At 43.8% G+C, this 27,618-nt stretch overlaps 1 protein-coding gene and 1 non-coding gene across 2 annotated transcripts; one reads left to right on the forward strand and one right to left on the reverse strand.

Annotated features, from left to right (window-relative positions):
* The first annotated feature begins 420 nt into the window (after nt 1–420).
* On the forward strand, nt 421–27,584 carry LOC135396701 (U4/U6.U5 tri-snRNP-associated protein 1-like). Its single transcript, XM_064627828.1, has 21 exons — nt 421–760; nt 2,015–2,060; nt 7,891–7,949; nt 8,042–8,204; nt 8,871–8,976; nt 9,058–9,138; nt 9,851–9,947; nt 10,035–10,174; nt 12,233–12,305; nt 15,377–15,447; nt 15,528–15,587; nt 15,674–15,795; nt 15,894–15,991; nt 16,586–16,713; nt 16,819–16,986; nt 17,066–17,167; nt 23,577–23,661; nt 23,727–23,817; nt 26,083–26,305; nt 27,283–27,404; nt 27,497–27,584. The coding sequence occupies exons 1-21, from the start codon at nt 517–519 to the stop codon at nt 27,519–27,521; spliced, it is 2,304 nt and encodes a 767-aa protein (XP_064483898.1). The 5' UTR covers nt 421–516; the 3' UTR covers nt 27,522–27,584.
* LOC135399356 (U6atac minor spliceosomal RNA) lies at nt 25,296–25,416 on the reverse strand. The gene has a single exon (XR_010424246.1). It is a non-coding gene; the product is annotated as a U6atac minor spliceosomal RNA (small nuclear RNA).
* Nucleotides 27,585–27,618: the final 34 nt, after the last annotated feature.

Consider the following 27,618-nt stretch of genomic DNA (forward strand, 5'->3'; position numbering starts at 1 on the left):
TTCCTAATTCGTATACAGTTTTCTTGAAAGCGCTTGCGCAGTACAGGCGAGCAGCAATGGCAACATGCTGCAACTGCAACATAAGGACAAGGCAAAATATTCTAAAATAAGAAAAAATCTCGAAGGACGATCTCTATGTCACGTGCATTGGTCAACGACTGACTGTTTTTTTTTTTTTTTTTTTTTTTTTATTTCGGTATGGTCAGCATAGCTTCACGAAAGTAAGTTTTGCTAAGAAGAGTTTTACTCCAATGGGACACTTTCTATTGACGATTAATGTTTTCCAGGCTTGTGTATGCGCTACATTTGTCAAAGTAAATTTCGTAAAAGAACAGAACTCGAGGGAGTGAAACGGTAAAATCCGCAAAATATAAAACGAAACCGCCTCAACTCACTACCAGAACGCATTTGGCGCTGCAGGCGAGACATACGATGCAATATGGCCGCTGCCATCAGCACCTGAAAAGCGTTTTGTGACCGTTTTGTTGTGTTACATATCTCTTTTAGCACAAAGGTATGGGATCGAAGAAGCACAAGGAAAAGGACAAAGAGAGGACTAAGGAAAAGAAAAAGTCTCGTCGGTCGTCGAGGTCCAGATCTCGCGAAAGGGAGCGAGAGCCTAGAGAAAAACATAAGCACCGGGATCGCAAAAGAACCCGAGGTTCTGAGGATGATCTTCCCCCTGTGCCCGAGAAAGTCAGGGTGAAGGAGGAGCGATCTCCACCAGGAAGAAGCAAACCAGACAGTCCAGAGTCGGAAGGTATTATGAACTTACAATTTTTGGTTACAAACGATTGCTGAATGGAGCTCTGTTACCTGGATACAAGCAAGTCTGATCTTTACCAAAGGAAAAATAAATTTTGATACCATAATGTTTTGTAAACACAACATAGCAATGATTTGGGAAGCCTATCAAAAGGCCGAAAATCATAACGCCGAACTACCATAAGGCCGAAAGCCGGAAGGCCGAAAAATCATAACGCCGAAGTGTCAGAAGGCCGAAAGCCAAAAGGCTGAAAAATAATAAGGCCAAGCAATGAGAAGGCCGAAAGTCAAAAGGCCGAAGATCAGAACACCGAACCGAACACCGAAATAAAACGGCCAAAGAAACAGAAGACCCAGTCCTAAGCATCCCTGTGAATGACCACTGAAAGGGAATTGCTCTTTTCATTTAAAAAAAAGCAATAAACTATAACCTCGTATTGCCAACCTAATCTAGCAATAATCTATAACATGTTTACTACAAAAAAAAAGTGTGTGGTAGGTGAATGCCAGTGAATGACTTGTATCACCCACTGTGATGAATTGTAGAGGAGATGGTGTTTCTCTACATTTGGTAACCCGAACCTGATTGCCACCGTGTACATTAAACACACAATGACACAGTGGTTCATATCTCTATTTTTCCTTTTCGTTTTCCCCGAAGTATCGAAAGTACTTTATTAATGCGATGTTCGGTGAAACGATGTATTTGCAGTATTAATTCCCAACAGGTTTATTATATTTAATCTGTAGAGCTTTTTTTTTATCGCAGTTGGAATACCAGTTCTCGTATCCTGGGTTTCTCATTTGTCGGCGTTTCGATAATTCAGTTTTGTGGCTTTTCGGCCTTGTGATTTTTCGGTGTTTTGATTTTTCGGCCTTCTGGTTTTCGACCTTATGATTGTTCGATGTTTTGATTTTTTGGCCTTTTGAGTTTCGGTCTTTTGATAATTCGGCCTTGGGAGTTTCAGCCTTATGATTGCCACCCAATGATTTGCACAGCGTGCACAAGCTGCTACAACACTGAGATTTGCGTACAAGTTTCACAGTATAAAATAGTTTGCAGGAAACACATGAGCTGCATTTTGCAACCCTAACAGAACCGATTCTTTGCTAACGTAGAATGGCCGACATTTAACTCAAACTCTCACCATACAAAAGAAGATTATCCATCTTGACGATTGCCAATCACAGCCATTGGGCGAGGCTGCTGCATTTCACTAACACCTAAACTTGCTGTTACTCTTTTCAGATGAAGCAAGGGGGGAGAAACTCTCTCTCAGCGTTGATGACACAAAGTAAGTGTGGATCTTTGCACATACTGTTCACTTGTAAAGTCCGAGTGTCCAAAGTAAAACCAAATTCCAACTGACACTAACCCCTGGTGGTGAAATTCGGTATGTACCTGAATGGTCTTACAGACCTACAGGTTTTCCCGTCCATTTTAGTCCAAGTGCCATCTGAATTAGTCCAGGTGCCATCCGAAATAATCCAAGCGCCATTCAGTTTAATCTGGGTGCCATCTGAATTAATCCATTGTGTTTTTAAGCACTATAACCGTGTGTTCACACGAGGGACATCTTTGTAGGGTATTTTAGTGGAAGAAAAAGTAAAAAAAAACTGCTGATATAACAAGTTATGCCGTGTCTTATGTGGAACATTTGCATGACGCTGAGATATTGGGAGTTGGAGCAAGTATAGCACCAAGTATAGCAAACGACGGCACAGGTGCTGTCGTCTGCTACAGAATATTTTCTGACTGAACTGTTGGATATTCCGCGCAGTTAGAAGAGCGCGAAAATGCATGACTCACATAGCAGACGACAAAACTGGTGCTGTCGTCTGCTACAGAATATCTTCTGACTGAACTGCAGGATATTCCATATGGTTAGAAGAAAACGAGGAGCCACCACTCACATAGCAGACGACACCATTGGTGCTGTTGCCTCCTACAGAATGTCTTCTGACTGAACTGCAGGGTATTCCGCGTGGTTAGCAGAACGCGAAAAGGTATGATGCTCATAGCAGATGACACCAGTCTTCCTGTCGTCTGCGAAGGAATATCTTGTGACTCTGCCGCAGGATATTCTCTGCGGTTTGAAGAGCACGGAAAGACATCCCACAGCTTAGTCACAAGATATTCCGTAGCAGACGACAGGACCAATGGTGTCGTCTGCTACGTGGGTCATGCAATTCGTGCTCTTCTAACCACGTGGAATATCCTGCAGCTCAGTGGGAAGGCTGTCTGTAGCAGACGACAGCACCAGTGGTGTCGTCTGCTGTGAGGGTAATGCCATTTCGTGCTCTTCTAACCGTGTGTAATATCCTGCAGCTCAGTCAGAAGATATTCTATAGCAGACGACATGACCAATGGTGTCGTCTGCTGTGCTTCCGCTCTAACTCTCGATATCTCAGCGCCGTGCGAATGCTCAACATAAGACGCAGCAGAAGTCCCATCAGCAGATTTTTAGTTTTCTTTCCACTACATGCCTGTAGAATATTCTGTGGGGATGTCCCTCGTGTGAGTGCACGGTTATAGTGCTTAAAAACACCATGGACCGGATTAAATTAAATAGCATTTGGATTTTTTCAGATAGCGCCGGGATTAAATTGAATGGCGCTCGGATTATTTCAGGTGACACTTGGACTAATTCAGATGGCACTGGGACTAAAATGGACGGGAAAACCTGTAGAACTTCAGTCCACCAAAGAGCTAACCAGCTGAGCTGATATTGATGTGGCAGTAGTCCGCTATTTCAAACTGACTGCTCTTGACACTTGCATCCTCTTTGCACGCACTTGTTACGTTAGCTTAGGTTAAGCTAAGGTACTATGCCACTTCTTCGTAAAAGAATGCAGGAAAACAAAAGTTGCACAAGTGGATGATTGAACCTGTAGCTTCATGTCTTATCCACTGCCCCAGTGTTTCCTTAAAGCTGCGGTATGGACTCAAACTAATGCTAAACAAATGCTGTGACATGCTTACTTGTGATGGTCAGAGGCCCAGTGCAAAATATATAAATTCAATTTGCATCCAATTATATACAGGGTGTTTCACTTAACGTGATAAAAAATCGTATTCGATTTTCTAAATTTTGTGTTAGCACCACGAAGCAACTGTGGCTATGAGCGGCGTACAGACATGGACAGATGGAGAGAGGACAGCAAGAAGGAGTGGGGGACAGGGGGAAAAATATTGTAAAAAAATCCACTTTTCTGAACATTATGGGGTCTATGCTATTTATCTCAAGGGAGATTTGTCATGATTTCTAAGCACTTCTATCAAGTTTAATTTGCGAGAAATCGAATTTTCCCAATTGAACTCCAAATTTTGCAAAGTCAACCTCACATTTTTTAATTTTTTTTTTACAGAAACAGAAAGCGCATGCCAGCTTTACCCCCTTCTGTTGCAAAATACATTCACTACTCCAGTGGTAATAGGCAGAAAAAAATTGCAAAACCTGTCGTTTCGAGGTGCGGAAATTGCCGGCCACGATCAGATCTCTGAAAGAAGCGATGCGGGGAGGCCATCTGGTTGCCCTTTCACTTTTTCTTTTCCAAGCTTCTGCTGATAATGGCAGCATGGTTGTAGTGCAAAGTTACCTGAAAGAAGAGTGAGAAGGAAACAGTAAGGGGACCGTTTTTTTCTGCCGCATCTTGCATTAACTTTACGGAGAAATGAGCTCGGCCGACAATTTGCGGGCCTCGAAATTATGGTTTTCGCTTTGTTTGTCCAGCTATTATTAAAAGTAGCAGGGAATGTATTTTGCGATGCAACGGGGTAAATCCGACACGCACTTTCTGTTTCAGTCAAAAGATGTCAGGTTGACTTGGCAAGTTTCGGAGATTAATTGGGAAAATTCAATTTCTCACTAATTAAATTTGATAAAAGTGGTCAGTCTCCGCCGAGGTAGATAGAGTTGACCTCATAATGTTCAGACAAGTCGATTTTTTAAATATGATTTCTTATCACATTAGATGAAGCACCCTGTATAAGTAAATTTTATAGCCAGCGCTTTCACTTCCCGTGATGTCACTGTCAGTAACTTTCAGTTTCTGTTCTGTCAAGTAATTAGCCCACCAATCCGGAGCAAGAGCTTGTTGATTATGTTCTACCACATCTCAAAGCGGTCCTCATTCGCCACTGCATCGGCCGCACTCTCGTGTTACCCATGTTTTTGCGTTTGTATTTGATGCCGTCCATCCTGCATTTGAATCAGAGCAGTCAATCGCGGCAGACGCTACTCGGCAGCCAATAATTGGACTTGCCTGATTTGACGTCACAGCACGCCAGAAGGAGCTGTGAGAGATCGCTGGTGCTGTATGCACTCTTATAAATAGGGAGTGACTTTTTCGGGTTAAACCCGATTCCGCCCGGTTATTCCCTCCCGAACTGACCTCTGACTAATTCGGGTTAAACCCGATTTCTCCCCGAATTCCAGTCACTATGAAATCCTCAATTGACGTTTCCACTGAAGACGAACAAAGGCCGCCACGTGTGTCAGCAATACACCCATGTGTGTCCACACTGTGTATGCCTTCGGGGATTACCGCTGTAAGGTCACGATCTCGCAAAAACAACAACAACAACAAAAGAACAAAAAACAGAGATTAGGAAAGGACTTAATAGACGAGAGGAGAAACAAAAACACCCGATAACACCCGAAGGCACAATTACCGCCCGATTTCTCCCTGAATTACAGATTTAAAAATAGCGCCAGATTTTTACCCCCCGAATCTGAGAAAGGCATTTAACCTGAAAAAGTCACTCCCTACTTATAAACCAATTTCCTCACGAAATGCGCATTTCTCATAGGAAATATTTTGTCGCAGTTCCTCAAGGTAGTATGTTCACATAAGCTGGTAAAAAAATATATGTTTGATGTGCCTTCCATGCTTCTTCAACATGCTTTTTGTTTTTCTTGTTGATCTCAAACACTATGACACTGTGCTGGGTGAAATTTTGCACGTGGCATTTACATGTGATTTCGGGTCAAATGCAACTTAAATCTTCAGACCAGTCGACAGCTACAGACGTTCCCTTTAAAAGAGAAATCAAAGACCCATAACTTTTTTGTTTTGGCTGAGGCAGGCTGCACGAAAAAAAATAATAGTGGGAGACACGGATCGTAGCTAACCTGTAGCGCGTATGAAAGGTCTGTGATCCAGAGCCGTTTCGGAGGCACCTCAACTCCTACAGAGAACTCATAAGGGAAGGAGTGAGGGTGTAGTCACTCCATCACATCACAGGGACGAGCACTGAATTGGAACGCCGATCGGGTGGCTTAGTCAAGACTGTTAGCTACGTTCCCCTACGTTGCACTGTCCTCCTTGGAGAACCACTGCGGACTAAAAAGATGATATTTATTTTATTCCATACTATAAATCAATGTCGCTCAAAGGCTCGGTACACAAAATATAAATGCCGTCAGTGAACATTAAGCACCTACACAAATTGTTGAACGTGCCTGCAAAACTCCATAGGTTCGGATCCCCCAAGAGTAGGTGACATTATCACGAGCTCTGGCCTCTGTCTCCTAATGGCAGAGTGTGATTCCTGGGGCACGTTGGAATTGTGTGAGGTGCGCCTTTGCATGCTGCACACCGGAAGTGTCGCCATCTTAAGTATCGTCTGGATAGCCCGGAAGACGTAAACGACGGCGCACATCATGAAGTCTGTTGTCCTGCCGACTTTGTGATATGCGCTACACACTTTCTGCTATGGGTGCAGAATTTCAAGGGGGGTGACACTCTCTTCTGCATATCGTCTGCAAACTGAAAATGTGTGATGTGCCACCAAATTCTGTGTTGGGCTGCTACAAATGTAAGTTTATAAGTTGTTGTGGTACACACTTGTCAGAAAGCTTTTGCTGGTGGTGCACACATGGCGCTAGTGTAGCCGCTGTTTGAGTATGCGTTCGAATGCTCATTCGAACGTGGTTCTGGTCTCTGCTCTCTGAACCGCGTTGGAAGACTGCTAGCAGCTGTGGTGAGGAAGTGACGATCAACCTTCGGCAAGTAGTGTTGCCAGGCACCTTGCAGATTGCGCACCCATATTTTCGAAAACTAAAAATTAATTTTATGATACTTCCGTGTTACACAATGAAACAACGTTCTGGGAGAATACGATTAAGAATAACACGTTAAGATTAAGACATAGGAAACACTTACATGAACCGTTGTGTAATGTTAACGTATTTAAGAATTATTTTTTCCCATGTGCTATTTCCTATTGGAACTCCCTCTCACAAAGTGTAATTGAATGTTACTCACTGTCCGACTTCCTCAACAGAATACTGTAAACGTATTTTTGTTCGCGATGTATTAATTTTCGCGAATTTAGCGACCGCTACAAAACTGCGAAAAATTGTAATCGCGAACACAGCTTGACGTTAATCCCACGAAAGGATATAGCCCTGGAATCAAGAAATTAAATATTCGCAAATAACTTTGCAAATGACTGAATGCACGATTCGCGAAAATTAATACATCGCGAATGAAAATTCGTCATACATCGCGAATGTCAGTAGTAATTTAGCTCGCTTTAAACTGAAATCCACCATGACAGAGCTGCAATGTCACACCCATTAATCCTTGGTCGCATGCTCTTTGTCGTGTTGATCACTCCTACGATAGCACCTACGGGTGCGAGTATTATTATTAAATATATAACTACAATGTGAGACACATGGATTGTAGTCGCATAGATTAGGTAGGGCACTGAAGACGTGAGATATGAAGTCATGCCCATCTGCCTGGTTCAGTTTTGGCAGTTGAATTGAGCGGCAATAAGACACCGTTGAGCAGAAATACTTTGCGCGATCACTCCTGATGGACTGGCTAATTAATTAATCGGGGCTTTGAGCAGTACATAGCATGTGTAATTTTCACAGCCCTTTAAGAAGAGCCATCCTTAGCCGCCCCTTTCGTGACAGTCTTGCCTGCCCTGCATATGCACACATAGCAGCTTGAATAGCTAGCTGCCAGTATGACTGATTGAATGAGTTACATATTTGTTTACAACACAAAGGCCCTAAAACAAGGGCATTTCAACAATACGCTCAGTTACTTAATCGCTAAATTTCAAATTTATATACACTAAGATGCTTCAAATTTGAAAAATTGCAGCAAACTACGGGCAAAACTGGGCCTAAAACCACTCCAGGTAGACAGCGGTAGTATCCCAGGTAAGTGTTGTTACAATATTTCCTTGTTTCCACCGCAAGTGTCTCAACAAACCAACGTACGTTAAATTTTTAATCTGCTTGGTATGCTAAAGGTCTGGGCGATGCTCCACCTGGGGACGTCGATGAGGAACAAACTGAGAAACGCAAGGAAGTCTTTATCAAGACAGAAAACATTCAAGACAAGTTGCAGGTTGAGAAGCTTAGGGAGAAAATAGCTGCGAACAGAGAAAAAAGGAAGTTCCAGAAGCGATATCAGTGAGTAGCAGTAAATTTTTATAGCAAATATCTCGTAGTGGTGACACAACTGGAAGGAGTGTATTGGATTCAGCGTTAAAATCTGTACTTGCCAACTGCACAGCAGGAAAGTTAGCAAAACAGCCATAAATGCTAGCAAATCAATGCTTTGGTTGATTGTCGGCCTTAGCCGGTTTGGCGATTTGTTTTGCTTTGTCTCTGAGTCGATAATGTGAATTAAAACAAGTTTTCTTGGAGGGGAATTGGCGACTCCCTCGGCCTGGGGTTGCCCCAAAGTCCTGCTTCACCACATTACCGCTTTGGTCGATCTTACTTGGTTGGCCAAGAGAACATTGAAACGCATACCCCGCAACGAACTGCTTGAGCATAGCTCAAACGTTGCTCTTCTTTCTCTTGCGCATATTTCACGTGTTAAGTACCGAATTTATGATAAAAATAGGCAAGAAAAATCACAACATCCGTATATTATCACCGTCATGGCGCAGCATGACCTCTGTTGTTGTTTCGGTCAGTCAAAACAAGTTTCCATTTTGCTTTTCACTGTCGAGATGAGTGAGTGGGGGTGGTCTTCACTTTGTGACAAATAACGCTCTAGCTAAAATTGGAGGGGTAATGCATGGAAATGGCATGCTGGTTGAACACTATATTTTGCCATCATTTCTGTAGGGATGTCAAGACAATTGCAGAATCAGATGAAGATCTAGACGATGCATTGGCGTGGGTCAGAAAAAGCCGCAAACTGCATGAAGAAAAAGCCAAAGCAGCCAAGAGGGTAACAAAAATATTGACGTCTTTTGAGAACATGCACTGAATCTGGTGTTGACATGCTCTGACATATTTTATTGCAATTCAGGCCAAGGTGCTGGAAGAACTTGATGAAGAATTTGGCGTGGGAAAGTTGGTGGAAGAAGAAATCAAGGGGAGTGCTTCCAAGGTGAATAGAGGCACAAATATAAACAGCTGGGAACATTGTTTAGGCTCATTGTCCACCATGAGATTTTATCTAATATGAGAGGTCAACTCTTCCAACTGTTTGCCTCCAAAACTATGTAACATGACCATGAAATTTAGCTTTATGCTACCAAAAAAATGCCAGTCCAGTACCCAGTGCAGTAGACCGTAGTTGTAAGAAAGTAGCACTGGTGTGTCATGAAGTGCTTGACTCCGTCTTGTTGTCTGCAATGCTTTAAATCACTACCTACTAGATTATAACGACCATGTCATAGGCACCCCTTCCCAGCGCCGCATTTGAAAGCTAGCGGTGGCACTACTCATCAGCCCGGTTATTGCTTCCTCAATTTCTGCAATACTTTGTACTTCAGCTTGCCTTAGTATTTTTGTACACGTCCCACGGAATTTTGTATGTCCCACGGAAGATGTTTCATTCTAAAGTTGATTATCATCACCATTCTACGCGTTTTCATAGGAGCCGTTGCTGTCGTCTGCTACGGTAGTCGTACATCTGCTTCTGCACATTCGAAATTCAAATTTCCATTGTCCAATCATGATGTAGATCTTGCGGACCAATGAGTAGCACCCCTTGCGGATCGCGCTCCTCATAGGAGTTGCCGATTATGACATGGTCGTTATAATATAGTAGGTCATGCTTTAAATGTATCACTCATGTACATGCCCTTGATGTCTAGCGATACTCAGCCAAGAATCTGAAAGGCCTAGAAGTGGTCCACGATGTGAATCGCATCAAGGAAGGCCATGTTGTTGTGCTCACTTTGAAAGACAAAGGTACAGTGTACTGTTTTGCTCATGTTCATTGGACACTTGTGGGAGATGACGACTGCAACAGACATTGTATTTTTATACTTTTCGTAGCTGTTCTTGATGATGGAGATGACGTCCTAGAAAATGTCAACATGGTAGACGACGAAAAGGCGGAGAGAAATGTTGAGAACAAGAAGAGAAAGCCAGGTTATATTCCGTACGAAGACACTGAGGTGGACGAATTTGGAATTGTGAGTAAATTATTGTTATAACCACTGGTGCACAGATTTGTATGGAGAACGCTTTTGACGTAACTAGTGGCAGCCCCGGGGGCGGGTGGCGATCGCCCCCACAAAACATTAGGTTAAACATTTGGTTACCCCACGCTGATTTTAACATCCATACCTAATTTTCCTTGAGACTGAGGCGGGAACAGGGATCATAACAGTGACTCAGAACCAGGAAAAACATTTTTACTTTCAGTGAACGAAGGGGAATACAGTCGAACCTCAACATAACGAAACCCACAGGGAACACGATTTCTTTCGTTGTACCGAATATTTTGTCGTGTCGAGCCTGACGAAATATGGCAGCCAATTGTGGCAGGGAATACAAGTTCTCTCGCTGTACCGCAAATTTCATTGTATAGCGTTTCGTCATATCGAGGTTTGACTGTATATTGAAAAAATCACAGGACGGTTATGGTTGTGTAACGCGAATTTCAGCCGTCGCATTGGGCTGTCATTTTAACCATCCAATTCTAGACACAGCAGTGCGTCGCAAGTCAACGGTAGTGCAGTGAGACCACAAGCGACCGCACACTGAGCAACTCTACCCAAATGGGATCTCCCTGAATTGCCTAGTGAAGCCCTTGTGGCTCCTTCGGCTTTCGCTTGCCTCTGACGCCTTTTTGCCTCTGCTTTGGAGGCATGTACTCCAGGGTCCTGCCACTGGGTCCGCCTTGCCTCTGCTTCGGTGGCACACACTGTAGGGTCTTCGTGTCTATGTTGTTTTGCCTCACCTTAGTGGCACACAAGTTGGGATCCTGACGTCGCACTCTCTTGTTTGCGGCTTCGACTGCATGACGAGCTGGATCTTCTTGAGCTCTGCGCTTCTGTTCGCGTTCTCGTGCCCGATGCAAACCTTGTGCGTCAGCAGGACACGGTATCAACATGGCGTCTAAAGCAGAATCACTAGAGGTGTTTTTTTTCTCAAGCGCCATGCTAACATTGTCCTCGTCATCACTAATGCTGTGTCTGCTTTTTCTTCTGCGGCTGCCGCCGCGATCTCGTGCAACAAGTCACTAACAGCTGTTGCTGTAAAAGGAAAGGAGGGTACGTTTAGTTACGAAAGGAAAGGAGGTACGTCTTGTTAATATGGAAACTGACGAAACGGACACTGGGACTGAAACAGACACTGGGCAGTGCAATAAGGTACCAAACACATAGGTCCCAATGTATTTCTGTCTGGTCATTATGGGCGGCATTGGTATTGAGGGAATTTTGCCCATCATTGTGCAAACATTTTGCTGCATGCGACACAGGAACAACCTCTTCAGAGAACAAAACAATTAGAACATATAGTTCTGAACAGGATGGTCAAGCCACAGAGATGGCATTTATCTTGTTTGAAGAATTGACATTTAGTTTATTAATTAATTAATTGACAATATTGATTGCACAGGAGTGTCAAGATCACCATCATAGTTGACATGGCTCATGAGGTGCTGCGAACAATGCTTAATTTTTAACTTTTTTTTTTTTTTACAATGGAGTCCAGCACCATACGCAATCTGTGTTGCTAAGATTTTGTCTATTTTGTGTTGCACATCATTATGCACGTGAACAAATTCTGGTTGCTGATTTCCGTCCTCCAAATTCCTTTTGTTTCTCTTTAATACTCTATAATATGGGCAACTCACTTTATGGACACTTTTTCTCAGGGACAAAAGACGCATGAGTGTATTCCAAAAAGTCTTACGTTATATGTTTGGACGAGCTGAAGAGATGACCAGTCACTATTATCGTCTCTACTCCTGCAACCACTATGAAACCGTGACACTCAATGTTGCTTGAGGCTTTTTTTGTGAGTCTAAATACTCCTGGCCTGTCTTTTTTTCTTCTTCTCTCTTTCACACAGAGTATATGTTGCTGTTTCTTGTTCTTGCTAACATTTCATGGAATACTTCCTGCATTTGTTATGCACATTGTTGGCTCTTTTGATGTATGTAAATTGACGGCCTAGACTTCAAAGCATTTGGTTATAAGTAATGCACCTATACTTACATGCTACTGGCACTTCAAATTCAGGTGAAAAAGAAGTCACTTCTCTCCAAATATGATGAGGAACTGGAAGGTATCAAGCAGGACAAGTTTAAAATAGGTAAGTAGCGATTATTTCACCTTGGCAAAGCGCTGCTAGGTAAAAGTCAAGTTTAAGCATGATGACCTTAATTTAAAATGTTGTGACACTTTGCCTCAGGTTACGTCGGGTAAATGCGATGAAGATAGTTATTAGCATTGGTTATTAGCACCTGCATTACCAGTTCTACACTGCACAAAGGCGATGGTAGATGTGTAGAAAATCTATGTCGCGAATACCGAAACTCAGCTGGCCATAATGTCACGTGGTGGAAGAGGTTATGAGAAGCAATAGGAATGCTGGAGGTTCTCGCCCCCTATGATATCATAGGAGACGTGACGCCAAAGTTTGTTCCGGGGATCTAGGGGCCAACTATGAAACATGGAAAAATAATTCTGGTTCGCTCAATACTCTGGAGTAGAGCTCTGCGAATATTCGAAATTTCGAATATGAAACGAATATCTGATGCTATTCGCCACAACCTATTTTCAGTATCCAAAATTTTGTAATATTTTTCGAATAGTACTGAAGTAATGGCTATCGCCATTCTGCAAGTGGGCTTCACCTCATTACATCCAAGAGTTAGGTGAAGCCCACTTCACGTTACAGCCATTCTTCTGTTATACGGCTCCATTCTGCGGGTCGGCTTCACCTCATTTCACTTGAGTGTTAGGTGAAGCCAACTTTACACTGTTTACAATATTCTGGGTTTATTCTGGGCTTATGGGTGACTTCTGTTTGAGAATTCGTCATTCACTCCACTGTAACTCACCCAATATTTGTTACTTGATACTCTGCTGCAAGTGCAATTCACAATACATCGGTGAAATCTCCAACACAATGAGAAAAAGATTTTATGGCCACAAATTTGATATCCTAAATGCCCGCCAAACTCCTGTCGCCATTCACTTCAATCAACCTAATCACGATTTTGAAACTGATTTGAAAATTATATTGCTAGAATCTGGGTTCCGCACTGACATTAAACGTAAGAATTGAGAGTCCTACTTAATTTCGCAATTCAAGTGTCTCACACCAAATGGTCTGAATTTTAGTCCTGGCTCGTTATATCCGCTTACGTAAATTTAATAGTTATATATCTATATTTATTTGTGCACAATTCTTGAATCCCCACTTTCAGTCATCGTCTGGTACTCCGTTAGATAATCCGTAACCTTCCCTTTTGTCCATTCTGGGCCACTCGTTTCCCATACTCCTGACCCACCTTCCGCGAAACTGGGTTGGCGAGCCGTTTTGTTCACAACAACACCTTTTACTGTTCTTAAACGGTTAGAGGTCACTTATCCGTCTGCCCAGCTATTCAATGTACACAGACATGTGGCACCGTATCTCCTTTCCTCTTCCCTTTCTTTGTACAGCAGTGTGTTTAGTCGTGTATATGTCTATACTATATATACTTATGTGTGTCACCACTTCACTTTGTACCTGAGGAAGCGTGGACCTCCACGCGAAAGCTTGTACAAATTAAACTTAAACAAAAGTCTTCAGTGTCGGCTTCTGTATTTTGTTAATATTCTGTAACTAAAGTCTACAACTTCTGTGAGCTCATGGTCAACATTGTACTCTTTGCACTGTCTGTTCCAGTAAATGTACTCCCAACTTTGAGGGTTATGTTCAGTAACAGATGTAAATATGCGCAATTTCTAAAAAAAAGTACAGGAAATTCACAATGTAAATACAGAAATGAGGAGATGCACACAAAGCAGGCTGCATAGAACATGTTGACTAACTCTCAGTGCAGTTCATCCCACTAATGCAGTCTACGATACACAACACAGAGGGACCCTTCTCTCACGATATGTTATGCTGGGTGAAAGGCACACAAGGTTGGAGCAGAACATCATCAAATTAGCACAACACCACAAAATATTTCACCATGAGGTATTCAAAATTATTCGAATTGGGCTTTTTCTGTTGATTCGAATTCGATTCAGCGTCTGAAGAAATTATTCTGATTGGATTCTCAGTGCAGGCGAAATATTCGTAAACTATTCACAATGGAAATTTTGCTATTTGCACAGCTCTACTCTGGGGTGCTCTGCAATGCGTGTGTGATGTAATAAACCACATAGATCAAAATGTTGCATCTGCTTTAAGCGTAACTTCTAATTGACCATTATTGAATTGATGACGCATTGAAGCTTAACTGCTGTGAGTGACTGTTACACATACATTGACACTAGAGACTTATGTTTGTTGGTTGAATCAGATAGAGAAGTTGCCTGCTTATTGGGCACAAAAGTGGCTTCACGACAAAAGCTTTTTCAAACCCTTCCCCTGGGAATAATAATCGACCCTTGGCAACTTCCTTCAAAAAGACTCAGGAAAGATGACCCAAATGGCATGTACAGGGGACCTTCGGCTTATGAACCCTCAGTTTACGAATTTCCTCATTTTATGAACAGCGACTCTTGGGGCTAAACTCTTCTTCTTGTATTCCTCCTTTGTTTACGAAACCTCAGTTTCCGAAAACAGTGAACGGAAGCTTCAGGAACTAGCCTTGAAGACCTCACCCATTTTTACGTCGACTTACGAACGGGGTAGGTACAGTCATGCAGGGCCAACAACAGGTCGATATAGGTCTACAAAACATAAACGTAGAGCATGCTGCGTCCCACTGTCAAATGGCAAAAAGGAAAAGGTGATTGACCCATTTACCACGAAGTGTGATCCATCATTCTGCGACATGGACGAGGCAAGCGGGTGTCACTTAGCTGACCTTTGAAATTAACGTGTATCGAGGGCGAGGATAGGATTGATGAGTCAAGCACTAGACTACTAATGTTGCTCCTGAGCAACTAAGGAGAAACAATAGTGCAGAGAACTGTTACAATGTAGATTCAAACATCCACGCCACAATGCATAGTATCCTATCGTTATAGCACTTTCTCACTTTTCTGCTTATTGCGAACCTCAATTTATGAATTCCTCTACTTACAAACGAGGTTGAATGAGGAAATCGAGGGTTGACTAGTACATTGGCATTGATTCGTACATTTGACGTTACTATTCTGTAACAATCGAATCTTTGTGCTGCAAGTCGTGTTGCAAAGTGCGTCTTTCATTTGAAGGTGTTTCGAGTGAGGCCAGCAAGGAACGGGAGCTTGAAATTGTGCGAATGAAACTCAAGCAGAAGCAAGAGGTAAGTTATCCTGTCCTACATCCTGTGTCCTGCATTAGCGCTGGGCACCTTATAACAGGCACATATGTTCTTTGTCACAGGAATCGTTGGTAACACCAGCTCTACAACTGGCTCTAGAATATTACACTCCAACTGAAATGGTATGGAAATAATAATAGACGATGGCATTTGCTTTCTGAATTGTGCGTTCGTGTGGCAATATAAATACCGCAACGTCTTCTTTCAGGAAAAGTTCAAAAAGCCAAAAAAGAAAGTGCGGAAGATACGCAAGCGCGATATTCTCAAACCAGAAGAGTTAGCACCTCTCCCTGGTCACGAAGCAGATCCCAACAGAGATATGGGTTCCAGGTAGGAAGAAAAACAGATTTGATATCAGAAAAGAGCAATTGACATGAGGAGCGTTTGAGATTTCGGCGTGGGAAACAGCTGCTTTTTGTATCTTGCAGGAAACGCATTGGCCAGTACAATGAACCAGCGTTTGTCAACATGCAAAGTCAGGAATTCTTCCCAGAAGCAAAGGCAAATGTGCCAGCCGAAGAAGAAGGTACCCTGCTCCTCTCTAGCAGTGGGTTATCTCGGAGATGTAGGGACTCCGAGTGGGGGTGCAGCATTATTACAGTTATTACATTATTACAGCATTATTATAGCAAAGGGACCCCTCTAGGGGGTGCATCAAAATATTGGGGGTCAGGGGGGGTCTGGATAAATCACCCTAAGCCATAAATCTCCCTAGAACTCCAGAGTGACTGGTTTTTGTGGAAAATTACATCTTTTGGTACTAAAATTAAAGGAACAGTGAAGTGACATTTTGGCTTGCTTTAAACAGTGCTTAAATTATTTCTTTAGTCAGTGCATCGTGAGCAACTACACAAAATATTCTTGCAGAGTAACCTGTTATCACAGCACAATTTAGTATACAAGAGCTCTATAAACAGGGAGTGTGGCAATGGACCTTCACGTGTGGGAGGGAGATGCACCGCTACTGTGATGCAGCACGGGAAGTGTTCTATTTGAACAGAATGCCACGCTATCTGTGGGTGCACCTGTGCACCCTGGCTGCACCAATCTTTGCAGAATCCGTCATCAATACAGCCATGAAAGAAAATATGGCGTATCATGATATACATGTTGTTTGCAGATGTTGTTGGCCCCGAGGAGGACCTTACAGGCGTAGCTGTTGAAGAAGATGATAGTGAACAAGTCTTAGAAGCTGCGCTGACCAAAGCACGACGGCTGAAACGAGTTGACTTTCAGTCAGTAGAAAAGGCATGGCATTACAGTGCAATCACTTTTGAGTGTTGACCAATCCATTCTGAGCCATGGCTCACTTCCACATGCCACTACTATTCATTCTACTATTTTCCCTCTCAGATAGCAGAGTCTGTACGCAAGACAGGTGAACTAGAAGAGTACGGCAGTGCGTCACAATCAAACAAGTCTATCATCCTCAACTCCACAGCAGAGTTTTGTCGGACTCTGGGAGACATACCAACTTATGGGATGTCGGGCAATCGAGATGAAGAGGTTGATGAACTCATGGTGGGGTGTCTTCCCAACATTCCTTGTTGATGCTAAGGCATGCGATGTGTGACTAACTTCCCACAATACATGCGTGCAGGATTTGGAAGAAGAAGAGAACCCAGAAGAAGCTCCACCTGACATTTTGGTCAAAGGAGCCTGGAACGAAGTTGACATCGATGAGAGACCGGCTGAAATTGAGGTTGGTGAATATGTCTGCTTACAATTAAAGGAGCACAGAAAGCCATCTAAAAAAATTTCAGTTCCGAATGTATTGTGAAAGCAGGTAACTTAACTTAATGATCAACACACAAATTTTCTCTGTACGCGATATTTTTCATTGGAAAAAACATACTCGAACATGGCCGCGTGCCTTCCGGCTTGACTCACTCCACAGGGTCAAACGAGGAAGAGGAGGAGAAAACATCATTGGTGATGTTATTACAGTTCAAAGGGGCGACCGTGCTTCTATCGAGGTCAGCACTGCTTTCGTTTCGTCGTTTCGCTTTTTCGTTGCTTTCTCCCTGTCAAGTGGCGAATAATTGAGGGACTTCGAAGTGCCTGCAGAATATCAACACTTGGAAAGTGGGACTCTGCAGAGATGCAGAATGATGAGCTGATGATGGGTGCAAACTTAACGGGTGTTGTCAGTCACCATGTGGTAACCAAACAAAAGGCTCCGGGACACCTCGGATCAAATGAGATAACTGGCGTGTTTGTGTCGTCCATGTTTGTAGCCTGCCTCGACTAATTCTCGTCGTTTAGCTCGATGATTGGTAGGTTGACCTAAGTTGCGGTGGTTTATGATGGTGGTTGCTTGGCTCTGTTGGTCTTTGCAACAGTCAATGGATGGGCAACAGTTGATCTTTGCACGGTCAATCGATACATGGTGCAAGGACATTTTCTGCCATTATGTGCTGGCGACGGCATTGCGATAAGTTTCACTGGATTGTGTCTGACAATGTATCGGCAAGAACACACCTCCAGCTGAATGAAACACTAACTGAATGACCAACAGAGTTGCCAATGGAAGCGATGGGTGAGTTAGTGATCATTAGAGACCGGATTTATATGTGCTAAAAAGTAATGAAATATGAAATATGCACGCAATTATGTGCTAGACCTGGTCACAACATGCAGTAAAAATGTGTCACATATGCGGTAAAAACTGGAGCCGTATATGAAGCGATCTCGCACACCGCTGCCGAGACGAGTGGTTTCTAAATGTAAATGTCCTTTTTGTTTAACCAGATATGTTGGGGTTACAATGAAAGATAATGAAAAGTGGGATATTCAGAAAAAATAATACAAGGCCATGTTTCAATGATTGGAACTGTTGAGGAAAATGTTTGCCACCAGATACCGTTCAATATTGTCTGGAGTGAAGTTCTGGCGCCTGTCAGTCAAAACATTCTTATAGTTCGAAAATGACCTCTCTGCGTCGTACGTTGTGAGTGGAGCATACTTGAAGGCTGAAAGTAGGTATGCGGGCACAACCTCCGGTAGGGTGGCGTTAGGACCCGAAGCAAACAAATTGCCGACTACTCGGAGAACGACAAATCCAGGATTCTTTTGTAGCACGTAGCACAATTTTCTAGCAACCTTTGCGCCGGCTGGGCTGCTGATCTTTGTGAGCTCCTCGCGTGCACCTTTCACCACATCCAAGGATTCCACGAGCAGGAGGCCTCCTGTTTCAAGCGTCCGGGTGGCTCGCGCAAGGAAGACGAAGTGCGTTTTCACTAACTGTACGTCCACATCCAGCACTGGGTTTTCAAAGAGTGCTTGTGCTTCTCTGACAGCGCTGCTGTCCTCGGAACTGAACGTGTTCACCGCGTCCTTCAAGTCGTCGAAGTGAGTTGCATAGAAGTCGACCGCCTCCATCCAGGTGTCCCATCTTGTGACAACAGGTTCAGGGCGCAGGGGAACGCTTGGCATCATTGCTCGGTATGTTTCTCTTCGACCTGGCGCCTTCACAAAAATTTTCTTCACGACTGACACCACCTTGTTGACTAGTGGGTAGAGCCCCCTAACTTCCTCTGCCACGGTTGAGGCCGTGCACCAAACACGTTACGTGCACGAGGTTTGGATAGAAAACCTTCAGGGTGTCAGCAGCCTTTATCATGTACGCAGCTGCATCTGCGTAAAATATCCTAAAGTTCTCTCCGCCCCCATCTGGCCAGAGTAGCGTGAGAGCATCGTTTACGAATCTAGCTACAGTGCCGTGGTTCGTTTTCTCAACTGTTCGACTCGCAAGCAGATAAGGCCTAGACCTTTGATTTTCATCAAGTTCTCCAACAACAAGATGCGCTACATAGCGACCACAAGCATCCGTCGTCTCATCTGCAGCAGCCCACATTGGGCCTTAGAAGACCTTATTTTGTTCACGGCTTTCTCGTACAAAAGAGGCAGGTAATTCTTGCGGAGAGTTGACTCTGCTGGTATCTTCCTGTGAGTATACTTCTCAAGTCATTTTCTTAGCGTCGGGTTTTCGAGTTTGCACCACGGAATATTGGCCGCCACAAAGGCTTCAGAGAGGTCCGCACAAAATTCGTCAAACTCAGGGCGAGAGCTCGCAGCGTGGGCAAGTAGGGGTTGTGAAGTCCTGCTCCTCTTTGCCTTTTCAGAAATGTGGCACTGAGACCTCACATGCTGGTCCACTTGGAACTTCCTCTCTGCATTGACCTATAAGAGACAAAAAAAAGAAAAATTGAGTCAGGAAACATAAACAGCCGTGGCAATGAATTTCTGTGAAGTAAATACTAAAGAACGACCTTGATTTTGCGTCGTTAATAAGCGTCTTTGCGCGTACATTGCGTCGCAAAGTGAGCCCCATTTACGCATAGTTGCTTGAGAGATTCTCGTTCATAATCCTCCCCAATGCATGAAAGCCCATGCCTTGTAAATGTCAACGGATGAGGGGGGATATATGTTTATTTCGGAAAGGTCAGCCTTACCGAAGGTCGGCTCGCTATTCCTAAAGCAAAAATATAGCGAGGGATGAAACTTAAGTGTTGCTCGTCTATAGTTGAACGTTCCATGCACGCTCCTTTCTTGCCTTCTTCTCGCAAATCCTGCAGAATAATATCTTTCCGTCGGTGCACAAATCTGGATCCTCTGTCGTCCATCTCTTGTAGAGACATGAAATAGGTCTCGGCATCGTAAGCAAACAACGTAAAAGTGGCAGACGCACGGTAGGCGCCAAAGAAGAGAACGCTTCATACTCTCTGTGGCAGCCAGAGAGGGCACAAGCTGTATTCGGCACAGCCAGAGTGGCGTCGCCGCTCGCAGGGAAGGAATCACAGCAGATGGCATGATGCCGAGTGTCTAATCGGCGGCTTGCAATGCGAAATATGGTTCAGATCGATACGTCATATCTGACGAGCAGGAAAATATGCAGCAAAAATGCAAAATATGCAGCAACGTATGAAATATGCATTTACATGCACTTAAAACATACTGCAAATCGTTTGGGACAAGGCTCAAATGTGCTTTCATGTCACCCCCAATGTAAACCATGTTCAGGAAAAAATATGCATTTGCATGAAAATCCGGTCTCTAGTGATCATAGCGATGCGGCAATAATTTTCAAGCGTGAACTGAAGCAACGCTTAGTGTTGTGCTGTGTTTACACTCATTGCCACCACACAACAGAACAACAGTAACAATCATCACGATAAGGAACGCGACAGAAAACAGAGACACGGACAGAACAGCATTCAACTAACAATTGAAGCTTATTTTCACAATCCAGCTACTCTGGAAGGTCGCACGAGACAAAAGCGAGCTGGAGCGGGGACAGGTTGACAGATTTTTTGCTAACGTTGTTCGGGGACTTCTCAATGAGGGTGGCCTCCACAATCTCACGGCCTAACCTTGAAGGTTGTCTGTGGAGTGTGGACCAATGTTGGTTCTGATCTGATAAATCAAAGAAAAAGCGGAAAGAAACACTTTTTGCAGCGCTGCAGCTTACAGCGTCGTTCCAAGTGAAAAATAGCAGACGACATTTCTCTAAACCAACCAGCGGGCTGTACTGTAGTGATGCCAAAATGATGCAAGCAGCCATTGCACACAATCGCGTTTTTGAAAAGCAAGTTCTGCGATATTTATACATCTGTTGAATGAATCACTTCGCATGGTGCATTTTAATAGGTTGGTTAACGGATTGGCATGAAAAAAATGGTAGTGATTGAAGTGCTTTCTGAGCTCCTTTAAAGTGATCAGGGCTACAAAGCACTAAAAAGTTAGTATACCCATTGTGGATGCTACTTTCCAAAGGTGCTATGTTAAGGTATAAAGGTAAGTACGTAGTTCCTGCATTACAAAGGATGTAGGTGCAAATTAGTAGCTTACATAGAGGATGGAAGAAGAAAAGGTGCTCTCTGACACACGAAACTCAATCGGAAATTGGGTGTCAGCCATGTGGCGTCACTGCCAGCTTTTCTGTTTCAGTTTACACAATTGCATCCATAGCCATTTGACTGTTAGCTTTGGAGTTTTTGCATACATGTGCCAGAAGCGACCAACAGTGGTGTGTTCCCTACCCTCTCACTTGCCTTCTCAGGTGTTGTGACACAAAACGTTGAAAGGGCTAAGACTCGTACACTATTCATACATCATTTTCCCCGCACCCCTCGCATAAATGCTGTTTAGCGCTGCTCCTTTCTTTCTCTCCTCCTAGCTCACTTAACAGAGGCTTCTTGAGATCTTTGCAGCAAAAAAGAAAAGAAGAATGAAGTCGAAAGGGCAGTACTTTGGTTATACCTGACAAGATCGTTGATGTACAATGCACTTCTGGGTCAGTAACTGATAGTGCAATGATGGCAATATTGGTTTGGTGGAGTTAATGCTGCACGCAATGTTCCTATACTAAAGTGGGAAACACGTGCCATCTCCATCAAGATTTGTTACTGTAACTTCCACATAGCGGCAGCTAGAAGTACGAAAGTTTAAAAGTTGATAGAGAAGGATAAGCTACCCATTGTTTGAGACTATTCCCTGACTGTGAACCTGGGGCACCCAGGGTTCCATGGATGCTGTATAGGACAGTGTGGAATTCACAATTTCTGAATCAATGACAGTCAAATATGCCGAATGAGATGAGGTCAGTGCACAAAGTTTGATGTCACTACACGAAGCAGCGAGTCAGAAGTGGCACTTTATCACGATGTCAGTTCTCTGGGACACTTGTGCTAAGCACATCTCTGCAAGTGGGACACTTGCAATATGGGTAGAGCCTTATACTGTACTTAGACCTTGGTTAGACCTAGTAAAACCTGTTTCTACCTCCTAATTTGCATCAATGGGCATGTTAATTAGCGACTGTTGCACTCTAAAGGGAGTAACTGTATCCAGACCCACAAGGAGTCTCTACTTAACGCTCCAAATCCTTGCCTGCTTGCCAGACATGCTCTATCAGCTTCCGCTCACACCTATTTCCACTTTGGAGTGCTTGGCTTTGCCCCAAAATGTCATAACAACCTCCAAAACTGCCCAAACACGTCTGTCACGTCTGCTAGCTAGCGGAACTACGTCACTTGACTTCCGTCCCCGTCTCTTTGGCTCAGTGACTCCGCTTTTGAGATGGTGTCAGAAATTTTGACTAGAGGTGCACTCACCGGAAGTGCACTTGGCCGTTTAGTGGACGGAGTCGTGACTCTTTTGACTCTGGGGTCGCTACTTAAAGGAGCATGGAAGTCACCCCCCAAATATTTTTTGTTTTCCGCTGCGACGTCTTCTGCAACGAATAAAATGAGCTCCTGCTAAAGAACGATGAGCGCAGGTGACCTACAGAGCACGCCCAAGGCTCTGTTCCGCACACCTTTAAAAAAACCTTTCCACGTGCAAAGAGCGCATCGGCGGACGAGAAGACAACGTGACATATCACGGGCTCCGGCACGTGACCAGTGACGTCCAATGGCACAGCTCAAGCAATTATAAGCGGTGCGTGAGCCGGGAAGAAAAAACAAAGAAAGAAGGCACTGAGCAGTTTCTATGTCACGCGGGGCTCGTGTCTCTCGTCCGTGACTGCTTTCTCCGACTGTCTTTTGTAAATTTTATTGCGCAGTGACAATACACCGCAGAGCGAAAATATTTTGCATGGTGACTCCTGGTGGACAGCTTCACAGATGAAGCAGCGTTTTGAGCCATGTTAGATGTCACTTCCATGCTCCGTTAACACGCCCATTGTCACTTAAGCTGAAGCCCGCAAAACCTCAGAAACAAACTTTCCACAATACGGAGCTGCTCAGCATCTCGTGTTCATCTAAGATGTGAGGAGTGCTTTTTGTTACTTTCCAGCTGAAAGTCCACTTTTCCGCCCGATATTACCAGATTTTACTCGCTCTTACAACCCCTGAAATAAAACCCGACGTTTTCCCCCCAGTTTTCAAAAAACAAACCCTCAAAAGACGAGGGTCTAAATAAGGGCAACATGCGATATAATCCCCCTGCCGCAAAAATGTCATCCTAAGTGTCATAAAACGATCATCCTAATCATTGTCATCGACATCCTTTCATCAGTATTATTTGCACGTTGTTTACTACTATGTGGCTCCGAGTCCTTCAAGCTATGCTGCGATCTTAATTCATGTGCCCTTTGTTTTCCTGTGCAGGATCACGAGAAAAAGCCTATTTTGGAAGAAGAGCCTGATGTTTCTGTTGGTGTAGCAGGAGCTCTACAGTTGGCCTTCAAGAAAGGTAGACTGCATGTTCCTGATTTGGATTTTAGTAATTTCATGGCCATCACTTTCCTCATTATGTAGGCTACATCGAAAAGGATGACAAGAATCCGACTGGAACAACAAAGTTCAGCCACTTGCAAGCGCAGTCTTACACAATTGAGGAGAAGTTCTAGTGAGTATTCTTCTGTTCTGACTGGAATCAGTTTGCACAGCATGTAGTTTGGTGGTGGTGTTGCTAATATCAGGTGTCAGGTGAGAGGAACCTGTACTGATAAAGACTGGCCAATCACGTGGATGCTACAATCAAAAGTGTGTGATGTGCCTGATGTGCAGACACTCAAAATAGGGCCCGCGTACATAGCTCAGAAAGTAAGACACATTTTCAGTCAACATTAGGCAGCCTTCTTCAACTGTACTTCTAAGCCGACTGTTATGTACAGATCAGTTATTAATTGGAAAGTTATTTATTGTGATTCTGAAAAATCCCGAGAAATTGTTTTTAAGAAATCTGACAGTCATTCCCAACATTGTGAATTACCTTACAAAATTCTGCTCCGCACTAGCTTTCAGCCCTTTGGTGAAACATCCTAATCTTTAAAATATACACCCTTGTGTTTTGTGTGATAGACCCTCACACCACCTCACCCTTCACGTGGCGTGGATGGTTTTTGGTGACAACTAACATAGTCGCATAAGTGTCACAAAGAGGCATACACCTCCTGCTTTCAACAAATCGGGAGAGAACGATGTCATCCGGGATTGTGGTTGGCTAGGACCGTGTCATGTGGTAAACTAGTGTAAGGGGCACGTTACGAAAGCATTTGGTAGTTGATATCTTAATACATGAATTAATTTTTGTAATGAAAAGAAAGAAGCTCTTAGTCTCACTTGTGGAAATAAAGCGTACCACCTGGGAGTACAGTAACAACTTGTCTTTAGAACAGCTGTCAAGTGCCAGAGAAGTTAGTTGCTTATTAAGCCATCTATCGTGATGTCCTGTAGCCATGGGGGGGGGGGGGGGGGGGGGGGGGGAGGCCCCCTCCGGGAAGTCTACCCAGCTGACACTCAAGACGGAAGTTTTGAGGGATATCCTAAGAATTGCATGTTTCATGCGAGTGATCATGAAGATTCGTAAAAATTTGCCTCACAACGTCACAACACTGAATTCCCGACCTCTGCGTATGAAGCCCCCCCCACCCCCCACCCAGCATATTGAAAACTCTCTGCCTATGCCTGTAACCATAATTTTGAATACCCCATGCCTACTTCATTTTTAGTATTACAGGTTCAGCTTATTTGTGTTAACTGTATAGTTAATATTTTTCATTATCTAATATGCATATCTATTTTTGCCACAAAAGGCTTCTCCTCAGCTTTATCTTTTCTCTGAAAAATTTCTCACCTCACCCCAATCTTCATTTCTGCAAGTTTTCCTCACCTCACCCTTTTTTTCTTTCTTTCTTCTTTTTTTTTTCTGGGAGCTCACCTCACCTCTCATTTGTGGAAATTTCACCTCACCTGTCCTCAACACCTGTGAGTGAGGGGGAAGACGACTTCACCCTCATCCACGTACAACCGAGGATGCCTATTGCCCACCTCTGTTGAGCACAGTGGTGTTTGGAGAAGGTGTGATGAGAAAAGGAGAAAGAAAAAAATGGGTGGTTAAGTGCCGCGAAGTAGGCGGCAGTGCCTTAACCATATGTGTTGAGGCCCAGAGGCCATTCCGTCCTTATCAAGGGGAGTGCTAACCGTCTCTCCTTCCATACAACACATGAGGGAAGCGTGCGCAAGTTCTATATATGTGCGAGTATGCCAGCGTGTACGTTGAAAGGGTGGATGACGATACGATTGATCCAAAATAGATAGCTACTCCGAAATGTAGACGAATAGTTCCACGAGCGTAGTCTATATTCGTATGCGTAACACGCGTTTTTAAAACAAGCGCAAGTTTGATGTGAGTTTGTAGGGTGAAATACGTAAAATCTAGTGGGTTCTCCTCCGAAAGGCCAGTACGCGTGAAGTCGCCGCTGGCTGTAGCGCGCGGGAAATTTGAACTCATTCCCGACGCCTTCGAGCGTTCCTTTCGGCTGCCTCGCTTCGTTTTGGAATGGACTTGGGAGGATTTTCATTTCCAGATTACTTGTTTGTAAATACGCTGTTGGATCGAATTTGAGTTGAATTTTTTATTTTCACAAGAACATAAATGTCAGCATGTACACATAACACACAGTGGGAAATAACCCCTTATTATTTATTTATTGCGAAATTATCCGCGTTATTTCCACATATTTGTTTTATGCACATATTGGGCCACGTGTTACTTTCACGTGGGAACTCTGGGAGATTGTGGATCAGTTAATCGGTTACTTTTACTTTAAAAAATAAAATGCACCCGTGTGCGATCTATTATCAAATTACTCCTCGCGCTTTATTACAGCGACGACGACAAAGCGAGTCGCCGCGACCGCTACAGCGGCCCCGTATCGGACTTCAAAGAGAAAGAGACGTACAAACCCGACGTGAAGCTGGAGTACATCGACGATGGTGGACGGATACTCAACGCCAAGGAGGCCTTCCGGTACCTTTCGCATAAGTTCCATGGCAAAGGCTCGGGCAAAGGCAAAGTGGACAAACGACACAAGAAAGTGGAACAGGCAGTGGTATGTATGCATGTATGCTCATGGCTGTTGATGTGTGAAACGCAGCATTTTAAGTACTTTGAGGACTGAGCCTCGCGTTGTCGCTGGTTATTGCTACAGGCAAACTTCTTTAGAGCGAATGCCTTTTTAACGAAAATACCACTACAACAAATTTTTTTCCCGGTCCCGTCGTAGCCCCATAGGACATGGCAATAAATGAAGTGGCTTTAACGAAGTGGCCTTTACTACGAATTTGTTTTGCGGTCCCCTGGGTTTCGTTGTAAAGGAGTTAGACTGTATGATTATTATAATCATAAGCACCACAAATTTAACTGCTTAGCAGTATACAGGAAAGAAGAGTATTAAGTTTAATGGAATGGATGTCTAGAGTTAAAGGGACTGTTGCATCTGTTGCAGTCGATTTCGAAACTATTGTGCCATTTTGTTCGTCGTGGACCACAGTATTGAGAATCCCATACGATCTGCAGCGTAGTTTGACTGTTATTCGATGGAATTCATGACAAGAGCAGACGCTGGATGTTGAAAGTATGCCATCAGCTCTCCCGCAAGCGGGGATGCGCCTTTACGGGGCGTCTGGATGGCGCCTTTTTCCTCTGAGCACCACCCTCTCACTCCTCCTGTTAGGGAGTGACATTACCCCGCCGGAGCCTCTGCAGCTGCGGAAGAGGCGCTGATCTTTAAAACTGATGTAATATCTAACCACTTGTCGGACGAAAAAAGTAGTCAAGTAGATTGTCGGCTGACGCCTGACATAATATGGTATCGCTTTCATAGAATGGATTCCGGATGCGATCGTCCCTTTCAATGTTAAACCACATGAACCATGGCTATAGTTACGTCTCATCTGTGCATGGCCAACAACATGCTTTGCACAAATTCATTCCTTTCCTTCTTCCTCGGAGTATGCAGCATGCTCTGAAAACATACCCTACGTGGACGTGTCCCTAGTACTGATTTGGTTTCCGTCTCTGTTCCAGAAACTGAAACAGATGAGTTCAACGGACACTCCATTAAGCACCCTCAAGTTGTTGCAGGAAAAGCAGAAGGAACTGCAAACACCATACATTCTCCTCAGTGGTGGCAGCAAGGCTTTTAGCCAGTACGTATATGTTTTGTACCACTTCTTTGTCTATGAGAAAAAGTGGAGTCTGGATCATTTATGTAATTTGTAATTTTTTTCCCCACCTCTAGGAGTTCATTGATGAAGCCCAAGTGACCGTCGATGGTTCTGAAAATGCTGTACATAGTCCTTGAAAATGTAATCATTCGTCTCTCCCAATGGTGCCTCCTGTGCATTTCTTTAGTATGGCGGG

The sequence above is a fragment of the Ornithodoros turicata genome, chromosome 6 (genome assembly GCF_037126465.1).
Source record: "Ornithodoros turicata isolate Travis chromosome 6, ASM3712646v1, whole genome shotgun sequence".
Classification (NCBI taxonomy): domain Eukaryota; kingdom Metazoa; phylum Arthropoda; class Arachnida; order Ixodida; family Argasidae; genus Ornithodoros; species Ornithodoros turicata.